This window comes from Cyprinus carpio, chromosome A20 (assembly GCF_018340385.1).
Source record: "Cyprinus carpio isolate SPL01 chromosome A20, ASM1834038v1, whole genome shotgun sequence".
Lineage (NCBI taxonomy): Eukaryota > Metazoa > Chordata > Actinopteri > Cypriniformes > Cyprinidae > Cyprinus > Cyprinus carpio.
In genome coordinates, this window is record NC_056591.1 from 22,043,164 (window position 1) to 22,058,485 (window position 15,322).

The 15,322-nt window shown below is 35.9% G+C and overlaps 1 protein-coding gene across 1 annotated transcript in view; it reads right to left on the reverse strand.

Moving 5' to 3' along the window:
- LOC109076124 (serine/threonine-protein kinase PAK 6-like) overlaps window positions 1-13,845 on the reverse strand; it is a 29,518-nt gene extending 15,673 nt beyond the window's left edge. The window contains exons 1-3 of the mRNA XM_042778148.1: window positions 13,821-13,845; window positions 11,761-11,819; window positions 7,031-7,249 (exon numbers count right to left, since the gene is read on the reverse strand). Coding sequence (XP_042634082.1) covers window positions 7,031-7,240 — 210 coding nt within the window. The 5' untranslated portion in view covers window positions 7,241-7,249; window positions 11,761-11,819; window positions 13,821-13,845. The remainder of the gene's footprint in view (window positions 1-7,030; window positions 7,250-11,760; window positions 11,820-13,820) is intronic.
- Between the last annotated feature and the right edge of the window lie 1,477 nt (window positions 13,846-15,322).

Sequence of the window (15,322 nt, forward strand, 5' to 3'; positions counted from 1 at the left end):
CAGGGTCTCAGGGTTTTTGGGCCAACTGCTCTCAGGCTCATGAAGAAACTCAGGACCACAGAGCCATGCACTAGTCTTTAGCAATAACTGAACTTTAACACCTCTGGAGGCTAGATCTGCAGGGTTGGTTGATGTATTCACGTACCTCCACTGAGATACGTTAGACATTTTCAATATTTCAGACACTCTATTTTCTATGAAGATTTTAAATCTAGATGTCTCGTTTTTTATGTATTTCAGAACAGAAGTGCTGTCTGTCCAAAAAACTGACTCTTGGAGGTCCATTTGCAGTTCCTTCCTCCACAACTTATCCATCCTGCTAGCCACCACCGCAGCAGTCAGCTCCATACGGGGAATGGTGACAAGTTTTAGAGGAGCTACTCGTGCCTTTCCCATTATAAATGCACTGTGAGTTCGCCCACAATCGTCATGGAGCAACAGGTAAGTCACAGTCCCAAACCCCTCCTCACTTGCATCTGCAAAGTGGTGGAGCTGAGCAGAAACAAGACGACCACAGTCCACAGGCTTTATACACCTACTGACCTTCCAATTTTCAAGGTCATGAAGGTCTTCCAGCCAAGCCATCCATTCTCCAGCAACCGAAGAGGGCAAAGGATCGTCCCATCCCAGACGTCTCCTGCAAAGATCTTGGAGGATTTTCTTGGCAGACAAAAACAACAGGTGCCAAGAAACCAAGAGGGTCATAAATCGAACTAGTCACGGACAAGATTCCTCTTCTTGTGAGTGGGTGAGGTTTAAGTGTGATTTTAAACTTGAATGAGTCAGATTGGACACACCACTGTACACCCAAAGCACGCTCTAAAGGCAAGGCATCACTATCCAAATCCAGATCTTTCACCTCTTTGGCCCGCTCCTCCTGAGGGATAGTAGCGAGGACAGTGCGTCGGTTACTAATCCATTTCGTGAGCTTAAATCCGCCTTTAGCACACAAGGCACCAAGCTCTTGCCATAAAGATACTGCTTCCTCTTCAGAGCCAATAGACACCAAACAATCATCGACGTAGAAATGGTGCAGGACAGTGTTAACTGCCATAGGACTGAAGCACTTTCGATTGTCTTCAACACACTTCCTCAGAGCGAAACAGGCACAGCTAGGGGAGGAAGTAGCACCAAATAGATGCACCATCATTCTGTACTCCACTAGCTCCTGACTGCAATCTCCATCAGGCCACCACAGGAATCTCAACAAGTCAGAGTCTTCAACCGGCACCCTGACCTGATAAAACATGGCCTCAATATCTGCCATGAGCACCACAGGTTCCTTACGGAATCTTGTGAGGACTCCCACTAACAAATTTGTGAGATCCGGTCCTTGAAGAAGCTGTGAGTTCAAAGAAGTCCCCTGAAACGTAGCCCCACAATCGAAAACTACCCGCAGTTTTTTCTTTTTAGAATGATACACCCCATGATGGGGTATATCCACACCCTTCCATCACAACGGGCAAGTTGCTCAGTTGGAACCCTCTCTGCATAACCATTAGTCAGCATCCCAGACATGAATGTGATGTAATCGGACCGAAAAGACAGATCTTTATTCAAACGCCTTTTAAGACTCAATGCACGCTGTTCCACAACTATCTTATTATTTGGCATTTTGATGTATCTTTGTCTTACCGGCAGACCAATACTGTAATAACCATCAATGAGCTTGGCAGACTCTGAGACTGACTCAATGAAGCGCTTGTCCTCCCTTGACAGACCAGGTTGTTCATCCTGCAGAGTTTCAGGGAAATCCACCTTCAGCTGTTTCTCCCAGAGCTCATCAAGCCTCGCCACTGAGATCCGATTGACTGTGATGTCAGGCTGCAAACACTGATCATTGATCCGACAATCTTCTCGGAGTGGGCCATTCACCGTCCAACCCAGAATGGTCTTAATTGCATAAGGGCCCCCGTTCACTGCACGAACCACCTCCCACGGCTCCAGAGCTTGAGGGACGTTAGTGCCGATCAGAAGGTCCACATCAGCATCAATCTGTGGTATTTGTATGTGTCTCAGGTGCAGCCATCTTTGAAGGTCTTTCGAGCATGGAATGTTTCCTCTATGAACAGGCATGCTCCTTTGAGTAAAAATCTCAGGAAGGTCACAAAAGCTGTCCGAATCCAACCCTGCAACTTCCAAGTCTGACAGCTTATAACTATCCACCACCTTCTCTTGTCCCATAGTTCTAAGGAGGATTCCCAGCTTCTTCCCTGTAAGATTGAGCCGGTTCATGAGTCGTTCTGTACAGAACGAGGCGGTACTCCCCGGATCCAAAAATGCATATGTGACCAAGGTCTCTTGTCCCCTTTTGGATTTCACCTGAACAGGCAAGATAGAAAGCGTACAGTCCTGTTTACCGGCCCCAGTCAAGCCACTGGACTGAACAGACACCACAGCACCTCCTCTGGCAAATTCCAAGCCACCATTGGCCTGAGTCGAACTCTTTTGTTTTGCCTTGGGGTGGAAATGCAACAATGTGGGGTGCCTATAATTGCATACTCTACATATTAGACGTTTTCTGCAATCTTTACTCATGTGCCCAACGCACAGACATCCAAAACACATACGGTTCTCCTTCAAAAAAGACAACTTTTCATCTTGTGTCCTTTTATCCAAAAGAAGGCAGACATCTAACGAATGCCCAGCTCCACAAAACAAACAAACTTTCACTAGAGAGTTCTTCTCCAATTTATTCCCAGACTCCACTTTCTTCTCAGCGGGTATTACAGCAGTGGCAAAACTACTGCCTCTAGCCTTTGAACTAGTTTGAGAGTGAGACTTAACCATTTTTAATCCCTTTCCTCCTGTCGCAGGTGTATCTTGTATATTTCCAAAAAGAGGGTCACTTGCTACCTTGACTTGTCTCTCAACAAACTCCACAATATCCGAAAAAGTAGCTCTTCGATGAAACTTCTCCTGAATAGCACAGGCCGCACTTCTCCAATGATCCCGCAGTTTATAAGGCAGCTTTTTCACAATGGTTTGCATATTTGCAGGCACGTTCAGGTCACTTACAGCGGCTCCCATAGAGTTGCAACATTCCTGCAACAATAAACTATAGGCTCTTAAAGCACTGACATCTTCAGCTTTAACCATCGGTCATAAAAACACCTTATCCATATAGGCAGAGGCTACTTTGTATGGATCGCCAAAATGCTCCTGAAGTAGTGACTTTGCCTTAGTGTATCCATGAGATGGAGGCAGATGTTGACAGCTTCGGATCAAATCCCTGGGCTGACCTCTTGTATACTGTTCGAGGTAATACAAACAGTCCTTCTGACTTTGTGTTCTTCCTTCAATGTTATGTTCAAATCCTCTTATTAAGGTTTGATACTGCAATGGATCTCCGTCAAAAACTTGTAGGTCTCGCTTAGGTAAGAGAAAAAGTGACTGTTGTTCAACCAATAAAGATGTAATTTTCATTTTGCCTTTCCAAAACTTTGAGAAAACGCTGATCAGAATTATTCACTGTTACAGGTGCTGGTACGTATGGTAACTGGTAAGCACCTTCTGGCAGAGTGGACATACCAACCCCAGTCACAGCAGCGGGCAGAGTAACCAAAGTGGATGGACAGGCCCGAGTCACAACAGCAGACTGCTCAATCTTTTTATATGTCTTAGGCCGCACAGCAGCATTACCTGAAAACAAAGCTTCCCCTCCAGCCTCTGCAGCCGATGGTTGAGTGTTGGACTCAGGCACAAATGTTGCAGCGTCATGGCTTAACTGTGTTCTTTTCCCTCTTTTCAAATAGGAGTTCATCCCGTCTGATTTCACAGAAATGTTAGACGCACAAGATCCTTCTGAAGCCTTGAACACACTTACTTTAGCCATAGATGCTGCCAGCTCCATGTCCAGGTCCAGCTCCTCCTTCTTTCTCCTCAACAGTTCCTGCCTGCTCCTCCAGGGCATGCTTCTGACTCAGCAGCCTTTGACGAGCCATAAGAGCCGCAGTCTCCGCCTCAGCCCTTAATCTAGCTGATGATGTAATGGACATAAATTTACTCGCCACTGAACTGCATTTATTTGACCTCACTGACACATTAGAAACACTATCCCTTGGTCTAATGTCATCTTCTACTGCCTTTTCCACTATTTTAGATATACGTGCCTCATCATTGGAAACAGATCCTAAACATGGTGAGACAATGCGTTCCTCTAATATGTCGGGTGCCTCCAGCAACCATTCATTTGTCTCCTCTACAAAGGCAATTTTATGTTCTTCCACACTGCCAAACCAAGCATTTTGTTTTTCTTGTTCTTCAGGTGGGAGCATAGGGACCACAACACCATGAAGATGACTTGCTTCTTTAAACAAGCTCGATATATTTTCAAGACATGACCGTATTTTCTCAGCATTATCAGCACTTTGCTTTAAGTCTTTAATTTCTCTTATTGCACCTCTAATCTTTCTTATTTTTACTTCGCGTTCTTCTTGGAGCTTTTCCAATTTATATTCAAAGGCCCTAGGTGTAAGTGTTATTTGTCTTTTATCAATTGACCTGGTATCATTCAACTCCATTTTTCATTTACAAACAATCCAATAATCACAAATATATCCGCTAGTGACACTAAACACAGCGCCCCTTTTATAACTTGTGTTTCCACGTGAACAAGGTACAATGCGTTGTCTTTGATTCCCCCTAACTTCCAATGAGGCTAAGCTAAACTCAACCCTAGTCTTCTGTGCATACTAGCGGTGGGTATTTATGTACCTCAATACCGATAGTCTAGAACCAGACAAACCGTCTTAGAACCAGAACTACGGCGGCACTCCCAAGCACAATGCTTCACCCGCTTGACGCACGAACCAAAACACTACCAAAAGCCCCAAAACAAACAAACCAGTACAATCACCTTATGCGAAAGTACCGCTGAGCCTAGCAGGGAATACAATCCGTCATTGACAAACAATGCGCCACGTTTATAAACGTGTACCTTTTAATAAAAGCGACTGTGATGACCAAATAAGCATCGTAACAGCAGATTTGTGAATGAATGGGCTTTACGCGAGTACAATGTGCATTCACGTCTATCGTTTACCAGCTACAACTTTGAAAGCGATCTCAAACATCCAATGTTATCCCAGCAAAACGTTTCCGCGCTTCAACAAATTTTCTGTCGACAAATATTGCGGCATATAAAATTTAAAACTAATCCAAAGCCGCAGCAGGCTAAGACATGTGGGTTTACACTGAAGACGCGTCACTCTGAACCATTGCACATGATGGGACGTCTTTATTGTTCCATGTCACAAGCTTAGCAAGAACCAACACTTACTTGAATTGATGCATTTCATAAGCCGTGCAAAGATACCTCAGACAGTGCAGAAACAGAAGATGATAATGGCGACGGTCGACAGAAAAGTTTATCCACACGCTCACCCTGCAGCCATAATCCAAAACACCAGCCCCACACAGGTGAGCACACATGCATTAATACAGACACCACACCCCCGGTGCCACCCACCCACAGTAACCAATGAGGAGGTCACTATGCACGTGCACATTACACAAACAGTTCTGCAAATAATGCAGAATATATATATATATAAGATAATTTTATATATTTATTTTTTTGTTTATTTATTTATTTATTTTTCCTTTAACATTGAGACGACAAACATGACAAACATGAACCTGACACACACTTTCTCAGGGAAAAGATCTTTATGAAAGATTGTATTTATGTGACATTTTTAAAGAAATTACAGTAAATTGCCAGGAATATGCCTCGATCACATTTCACTGCAAAATTAGAAGATAAAATGCAGATTTTTACATTTTTTGTTATAAATTGTCAGAAAAATCATTTCATTTAGTTTTGCGAATGATACAAAACAAAAATGCTATATATATGTGTGTGTGTGAGTGTGTGTGTGTGTGTGTGTGTGTGTGTGTGTGTGTGTGTGTGTATGTGTGTGTGTATATATGTGTCTGTGTGTGTGTGTGTGTGTGTGTGTGTGTGTGTGTGTATGTGTGTGAGTGTGTGTGTGTGTGTGTGTGTGAGTGTGTGTGTGTGTGTGAGTGTGTGTGTGTGTGTATGGGTGTGTGTGTGTGTGTATACAAGGATTTTACAAGAATATATTACAGGAATTTCTATGCATCCAAATGCAATGCACTATATATATTTTTTTGCCTATGTATTTTTCTTTTCATAAAAAAATAATGCCAAAAAAAAGTTTTAGCAAATAACGTGAAAAATGCATAACTTTCTTTAAGCAATATCTAAATATATTTTTGAGTGAAATATGATCTGAAAATGTTTTTATGAGATTCACCAACCTAGAGACTACATAATAATTACATAATAATGTTAATAATATAATTTTATTACTAGAATATACAATCCTTGCAGTGAAATGCTATGCACTATAATATCAAATGTATATTTTTTCATTATATTTTTGCTTAATTTTCATTAAAATAATGTCACTAAGTTCTGCAAATGATGCAATATATATATATATATATATATATATATATATATATATATATCAAACGTATCTATATATATCAAATGTATATTATATATATATATATATATATATATATATATTTTTTTAAATTTTTTTTTTTATACAAATCAATTTATTTTGAACCTGGACACGTTTTTGTGAGATTCATCAAGACATAATATATAATAATTATATAATAAAACATATTATTCAGTGAAATGCTTGTAATTTTTTGTCTTATAGTTTTGCGTAACATTCATAAAAATAACCAAAACTTTAATAAATCACATAATAATGTTACGAATTGTATTGCATTACTGGAATATCCATGCAGTAAAATGCAATGCACTATAACATCAACTATATAATTCCTGTATATATGCATAATCTAGTTCATCTATATAATTGTTAATAACATAAACCATAACATGACTGCATGCATTCAACAAATATACAACAAAATAGCAGTGATAAAGAAACTCATATTGCTATGAAGATCACATGCAAACCCCACAGACACACACACACACGTTCTCACATCTCTTCATGTTCAGATACTGAAGGAGCTTTACCCTCTGGGGCTTGAGCTGCACCTGCGTGATGCTGGAGGGGTCCACCACAGGTTTGGGTCTCCGGAGTGTTTCTATAATGCTCTGCCATTGAGGCGGCAGACCCACGAAGCAGCCCTGCACCGGGTCGAAGGACGTGTGCACCCTGTGCTCGAAGTTCCTAGGTGAGGAGATCTCCAGCCTCCTCTTCTTCTTCTTCTTCCTCTGGAACATCCTGACAGCCTGCAGGAAACAAGAGTGTGTCCCATCATGACACGACAGCAGAGCCATGCGCTCGAGTTCACCACACGCTCTGAAGAAAACACAAGAGCTGTCAAAACTAAACAGAAGGAGGGGCGGAGCTGTCAATCTGACACCCGAGGACACGCCCCTTTTCCTAAAGCAGGTCAAAAACACACTTAAACCTGAGACCGAGAGCGTCCTGTTACACTGATACTAAAGAGAGACAGTCGCAGATCGAGTCTGGACCGGTTCTTCACTAATGCATGTTTAGTGAACCATGGGAACAAAACTACTAGTGAGTGGATCAATATTGCTGTGGGTTTGATTGAGGTCAGTGGAAGTGATCAGATGTTTCTGGGTAAGCCTGTGGGACGGAAAAACCCATAAAGAGATGTCTATAAACCTATAAAGTCACTGTGTTATGTTTCCTAAAGCCTCTAAATGATCAGACTTTACTGTTTCACACTCGATCTCCTGCGTGTCTTTAGTCTCTGATTGAGTTTTTTTATCAACTCAAAGCTGTTACTCCTCTATTGTACATGGTTGAAGCTTCGGGTGGTGTCATGTATTGAGTGTTTTTGATCTGGTGTGGGTTATAATATATGGTGTAATATCTCCAGATGAAACTCTTACTGGACTGAAGCAGCTCAGCTTTACTTGATTCTCCATCAATCATGTTTTAGAGTCTCAAATCTGATCCTCAGGATCTTTTGAGGAGCGTTTGTTTCCAGAAGCTTTACTTTCACTGTTCCTCAGCGGAGGAATGATCTTCACAAGCCTCCAGAACATCTCACATCTTCTGAGGAGCCTTCATTTCTTCATCTCTCAATCACTGCATTATATGTTTGGATCATTTACATCTCATCTCACTGAGACACATTACTGGAGATATAGAGCACAGACTCATATTTAGATCAGTTTATGTCAGTATGCTACACTGTCTCATCTGATCTCATTGATTTACATTAAAGTTATCAAAATTTTATCTTACTCTTTGGCCATATACAGTAAATAATTTTTTTTATTATTATGTGTGTGTGTGTGTGTGTGTGTGTGTGTGTGTGTGTGTGTGTGTGTGTGTGTGTGTGTGTGTGTGTGTGTTTCTTTCCTTTTTTTGTGATTTTGCAGTGAAATATGATCTGAAAATGTTTTTGCGAGATTTAACCATCTAATGACTTTATATAATAATTACATAATAATGTTAAAAATAGAATTGTATTACAGGAATATAAAATACATCTATGCCTAAATGTTTTGCCTGATGTTTTTGCTTGATTGTCATATAATGCAAAAAATATCTATTTAATTTATTTTTCTTTTGATTTTGGAGTTAAACATACATATAATAATTACACAATGTTAAAATAGAATTGCATAACTGGAATGTACAATAAGACTATGCAATGAAATGCTTCACTGTATTTTTTTTGCTTTATGTTTTTACTCAGTTTGAGTCTGAGCTGTTTTTCCCTCCATATTCTCAATATACAGGATTATATAAGACATAAAAGCCTGATGTATCAAATATGATACTTACCAAAAAACATATGCACAGATTTTATTTTAGATTTTGTCTAAAGGTTCAATAAACTATTTTATAGCTCTATACTTGTACTGTATTGACTCATCTGAGTGTGTTTTAATGATCATCTGACAGTATTGTGGACTCTGCTCGATCGATCTTCATCACCTCGGGGGAATGTCACCAGCCGTGTCTTTCTAAACGGATGCATATCGACTTCTGTTCACTGTTCTGCTATTTCCTCAGTAACAGTTTTTCCTCGTGTCCTTTTGTGACACTCAACATTCGTCCTGATGCATGAAGTAAACCCTTGCAGAATTAATACAAATAATAAAAGATGCTATTTCTTATTTAGTACTGCCCTACATACAATATATTTATACATTTCCCATGAGATTAAATATATAAAAAAAATCATCCTGTTTAAAAGTTTCAAATGATGGGAAACTATTGAAGCATTTTTTTTAATTATTAATATTTTTTTTTAGATTCACCTACCTAGTAACTATATATAATAATTACATAATAATGTAAAAAATATATATATTTTATTACTTTAATATACAGTATATCTATGCAGTCAAATGCAATGCAATATAATATTAACTAAATCATTTTTCATAATATATATATATATATATATATATATATATATATATATATATATATCTATATATATATATATATATATATATATATATATATGTATGCAATCTTTTTTTTTCTTTTGATTTTTGGCATGAAATATGACATGTTCTAGACATGTTTTTGTGAGATTCACCTATCCTAGTGCCTACTTATAATAATTCCATAATAATGTTAAATGTATACAATAAATCTATGCAGTCAGATGCTATGCAATATAATATCAACTATATAATTGTTTATCTGACATTTTTCATTAATTATCTTTAAAAAATAATGTCAATAAGTTCTTCAAATAATAATAATAAAAAAAAAAAAAATTCTGCAATTTTTTTGGGTGTGAAATAAGGTCTGTTTTTTATTTTTGTTTTTTTTCGTGAGATTCACTTATAGTGTCTATATATAATTACATAATAATATTAAAAATGCTATGCACTATATGCTATCAGCTATATCTTTTTGTCTGATATTTTTGCTTAATTATTACAAAATTGTCAAAAAGAATGTTGCAAATAATTCAAAAAATTACATTTTCTATGCAATATATTATTTGATTTTTTTTAGAGTGAAATATGATTTATTGTTTGTCATTGCAACTATTAAATATAAAAAAATTATGTTGTTATTATCCTTTTTTTTAATATATATATATAAAATATATATAAAAAAAAAAATCATGCTGATTATTCTTGGGGTTTTTTGTAAACACATGCTCTGAACTCTGCACTCAGCTGAGCATTACTCTTTTAGTTGTGCTTTGATGTTGTTAACCTATAAACACCTGCGCTTCCTAATGTGTTCAGTCAAATCATCTCTGTCTGTTTCTATATGTTTCAGACCTGCATTAGCAGACACATCTAATACAAGAGTGACCGCTATAATCAACACTTTCATTTCCAGCTCAGATCGGTAAACATACTGTACATACTGTACGTACATGAACTAAAGCTGCACAAACACAAGCCAGCGGGTTTCCATCTACGTCACAGTGCTTGTGAAAGCTGTCAATCAATATTTGCTCACTAGTGAACATTAAACAGTGAGCAATAAATAAGCAAAACAACAAGATTAGACATGCAAATGCTTTTTAGCTGTTATGTTTATGTCTAAAGTCTGTTTTCAAAAAGCAAATAATAACTATATAATAGTTCCAGAATTTCTGGCACTTTCCTCAGACATTAATATTGAAAGGTGAAGCGTGTAATTTCTGTTCTCTTGCTTGTATGTTATAGTTAAATACAAAAAAAGTGTATATTGGATATTAAAATCTAGAATTACACATGCTTTGACAAATCATGAATGACTATATTTATATTAAAATATATACATTTTTTGTTTTTATTGGTATGTATGTGCGTGTGTGTGTGTGTGTGTGTGTGTGTGTGTGTGTGTGTGTGTGTGTGTGTGTGTAGTTATTTTAGTACTTCAACTCAAACTAAATGAAAATAAGAAACATTAGCAACTAGATGACATTTCATTTCTATTTCAGTTAATGTTTATTTTGAGTTCAAGTAATGAAAATGTTTTATGGTTTCAGTTAATTATAATAATAATAATAATAATAACAACAATGATATCGCTGTAGAAATCTCCATCTATTTCAACTTAAAAACTTAAGTTAATTTGCTGCCCTACATTTTTAAGTATAATCAACTTAATCAAGTCATTTCTACTTAAATTATATCAACCTGACTTAATGAATATCATAAATTATTAAAAAGATTTTATTTTTTTTATTTTTTTTGGAAAAGCTAAATTTTTTTTTTTTTTTTTTTTTTTTTTTTGATGAGTCAAAATAAAAACAAAAGTTGGCATGACTTACTGATCATATCATTATATATATATATATATATATATATATATATATATATATATATATATAGCAAATAATAAATGTTTTTTGAGCAGCAAATCAACATATTAATGCTGAAGACTGGAGTAATGATGCTGAAAATTCAGCTGCTCATGACAGAAATAAATTACAGTTTAACAGAGATTCACAGAGAAAACAGCTGTTTTAAACTGTAATAATATTTCACAATATAGCTGTTTTAAACTGTAATAATATTTCACAATATCAGAGTTTGAGAACACATATTAGGGATTGCTTACATTGTAACTTCCAGCCTTAATTGGAAATATAAATTCTCAGCTTTATGTGTGTATATATATATATATATATATATATATATATATATATATATAGATATATATATATATATATATATATATATATATATATAGAACCAGTAAATAAATATCAATATATTTTTTCTAATATATCAATTGAACTAACATGTACAACTGTCCTGTGTGTCTGAATGAGTTCCAGCAGCAGTCTTACCTGTGGATTGTGTTTGAGTTCCCTCACTTCAGCTCATTCAGCTCATCTTTCAGCAGACCCTGATCAGGACACAAACACAGTGTATGAGCGAGGAAATGAAACGCCGTCCTGTTATCTCCTTCATCCGCTGCCATGCTGCTGTTTGAGCAGCGGGTGTGGAGGGAAACACATGACAGATGAGCAGCGTGAACATATGCTGATGTGGACATCATGATGAAAAGTTTCCTGCGACACGTCGTGACACGATAGCATCCGTAGAAAGAGCCTGACCATGCCAGGATAGATCAGATGCCCTGCCCACATGCAGCCAAAGCACTTGATATAATAGTAAGAGCTTATTTATCTACGAAAACCAGATTTTCAACTATTTTTTTTGGCCTAAATGCGTGTCAGTACACCACATTACACAGGGCAGGAACGCCCATTTTTGCCATGTTTACACAGAGTTATTTAACAAGTCATATCCTTCAGATGAAAGTTGAGAAACTATGCTCTTATATGTGGCCAGCTAGCAAAATATGTTTAGATAACATTCCCAGTGAGTTATGAAAACATCCAGTTTATTTATTTATTCTTTATTTTTCTTTTAAACATGTATTTTAAGGGAATGTTACGTTTGAATGTTTTCTGAGTGCTCGGAAACAAGCGATAACATTTAAGAATGTCTGACGAACATCCAGCTAACATTCCATGAATATTTATATAAATAATATTTTTATGCCAATGTTTTGAGAACATTATTAAACGCCAGATAACTTTGACCGAATGTTCTATTAATGTTACTGTAAGAAGGTTTGTTTAACACATGGAGAAAGTTCTGAGAACACAGTTAACAAATGTACATTTTGCTAACGTTCCCAGTGAGTTATGAATGTTCAAAACATCTATTTATGTAATGTTTTAAAACATATATTCTTAGTTATGTGCAAGTGTTTAGGGAAGAATCTGTTTTGTAACGTTGCACACATTATGGGAACGTTACATTTGAATGTTCCGAAAGTTCTGAAAGAAGTGTAACATTTAAAAATATAACGTTTAAAAGACGTTTAAGAGTGTCAGCTAAAATGTTTCAGAAATACTTTCCATGAATGATATATAAAATAACGTTTTTGTTAACGTTTATCGAACATTATTAAAGCCCAGAGAGCTTTTAACAAACATTCTATGAACGTTACTAGAAGAACGTTTGTTTAACGCTTTGAGAGAACCTTGATAGAACCTTCAAAAAACTACAGCACATGCAAACATTCTCAGTGAGTTATGCAAAAGTTATGTCTGAATGTTCCCTGAACATATCCGAAAACATCCAGATCTTATATGTGAACATTAAGGGAACACTCCACTTTATATCATTCTGCAAACATTATAACGTTACATTTGAATCTTCTTTGAATGTTCTGAAACAATTAGTAACACATTAAAACAAGTAACATTTACAAAACATTAGAAAAAACGCTTCAGAAAATGATGTATGAATAACATATTCTGCTAACTTTTTGAGAACATCATTAAACTCGTTTGATCTAGCTGTCATAAATCTGCTCTTAGTAACTGTTAGCCATCCAAACAACACATAAAACACATCAACAGGAGATTAAGACTGCTTTCTGTTAAACCAGAAAATATTGAAGCAACACTGGGGAAATAAGGATTTCTGTGATATTTTTGCTTATTTATTTATTATTACATTCCATTAAATGGACATGCTATCTTGAAATAAGACACTGTTTTAAGAGATGTGTTATTTTTAGTATCATTTTTATTTTTAATACGTTTAAATGTCATATTATATATATAATAACCCTGTTGCCAGTCACTTGACTAGTTGAATTTGCGACATCTTTCAGGCATAATATTCATAAATTAACCCAGTTATGAGAAATAAAGTCAACATTCATAGATTTTAAGATGCAATTGTGGAATATAAAGTCACAAATACTAGAATTACAGGAATTTTCTTGACATGAGGCCTCCAGAGAGACAATAATCTGTGTTTGTACATCAGTTACATTCAATATAATTCATACTTTTTGTCATACAGATAAAGCTTTAGAAATCACCTTAAACGTTCCTCCTCTTAATTGATCGAGAAGTTGTTGATGAATAATTGTTGTCCAGGAATGTCACGCTCTGTTTAGACAAGCAAAAGATCAGCCTTAACACAACTCCTACACTTCTGTGCATTGCTTTTGTGCAGCTGATCAAGACACAAATGATTGAAATCAAGAAAATCAAACAAGCAAGCAAACAATAACTCGTCTCCAACATTTCAGTGCTATCTCAGTGTGTATGAGTGATTCAGCAGCTGAATATACTGTTACTTTACAAGCACTTACAGCTAAACTTAATATATTCATCTCATTAAAACATCTGGATCAGCTCAGTATCATAAGACAATTATACCTTACAAGACAATTGAACCCTGTTAGGACCATTATAATTTATGCATTTTAAAAAAAGTAAATCACATTTTCCCTCAATATTCTCATCACTGGACGTTCTACTTTTGAGTTTTTTTCCCTCTAATTTTCATTATTCCCAATGATTTTCATTACTGCAATTTATTTTGTGTCTTTCATAAACAAAATACTGTTAAATAATGTTTATTTAACTCCCTATAAATTAAAACCAGTACAGCAAATTCTACCCAGGGTTATTATAATTAACTAAAATTAAAACTAAAACCATAATATATATATATATATATATTTGTTACTTAAGATAAAGTAAACTTTAAATTAAATAAAATGTTTAAGTTTATTTTGTTTAGTTTAACTTTAGGTATTAAAATAACTAAAACTAAAACTGAAATAAAAATGACTGAAAATAAATGCATATTTAAAAAGAAAATATGAATAAAAATGATTAAAAAAACACAAGAAGATTACTAAATATTTCACCAAATTTAACTTTAGGTACTGAAATAACTAAAACAGAAACTGCAATAAAAATTAAGACAAACTACATAGACATTAAAAATTACAAAAACAAAACAAATCATTTTAAATGAAAACAGAAAATGAAAAAATCTAAACAAATTTAAAATATTAACAAAAACTATAATTGGTATATCAATGATACTGAAACAGCACTGTGTAAATGCAGTTATGATATCATTGCTTTTCCTCATTACAGTAATAAGCATTGTGAGCTTAATAATCACAATGATCTTGATGGTCCTAAAACATACTTCATGCTCTCAAAATCATTTAAAGTCATTTATATATTTTGTTTATGGGGTGATATATGACCAAGATGAGTTGATGTTTGATCCTGGCAGCAGAACGAGAGAAAGAAACACTTCTGTGGCTGATAGCAGCTGTTTAAGAGAACCGGAGAGATGAGGACAAAGCCGCTCGGCGCTGTCTCAAAGCACATGTTCCTCAGGAGCTCGTCCTGCTCTGAGCTGGCTCTGCCTGTCTTTAGTCACTCAAACAAAGACCAACACCATCCAGAGACCAGCAGCTTCACGTACAGAAGAAAGTGTGAGGAAAACAGGACAGAAAGAGTGTTTTAGGGTCCTACCTGAGGATCGCAGCAGTGCTCATGAAGGTCCCACACA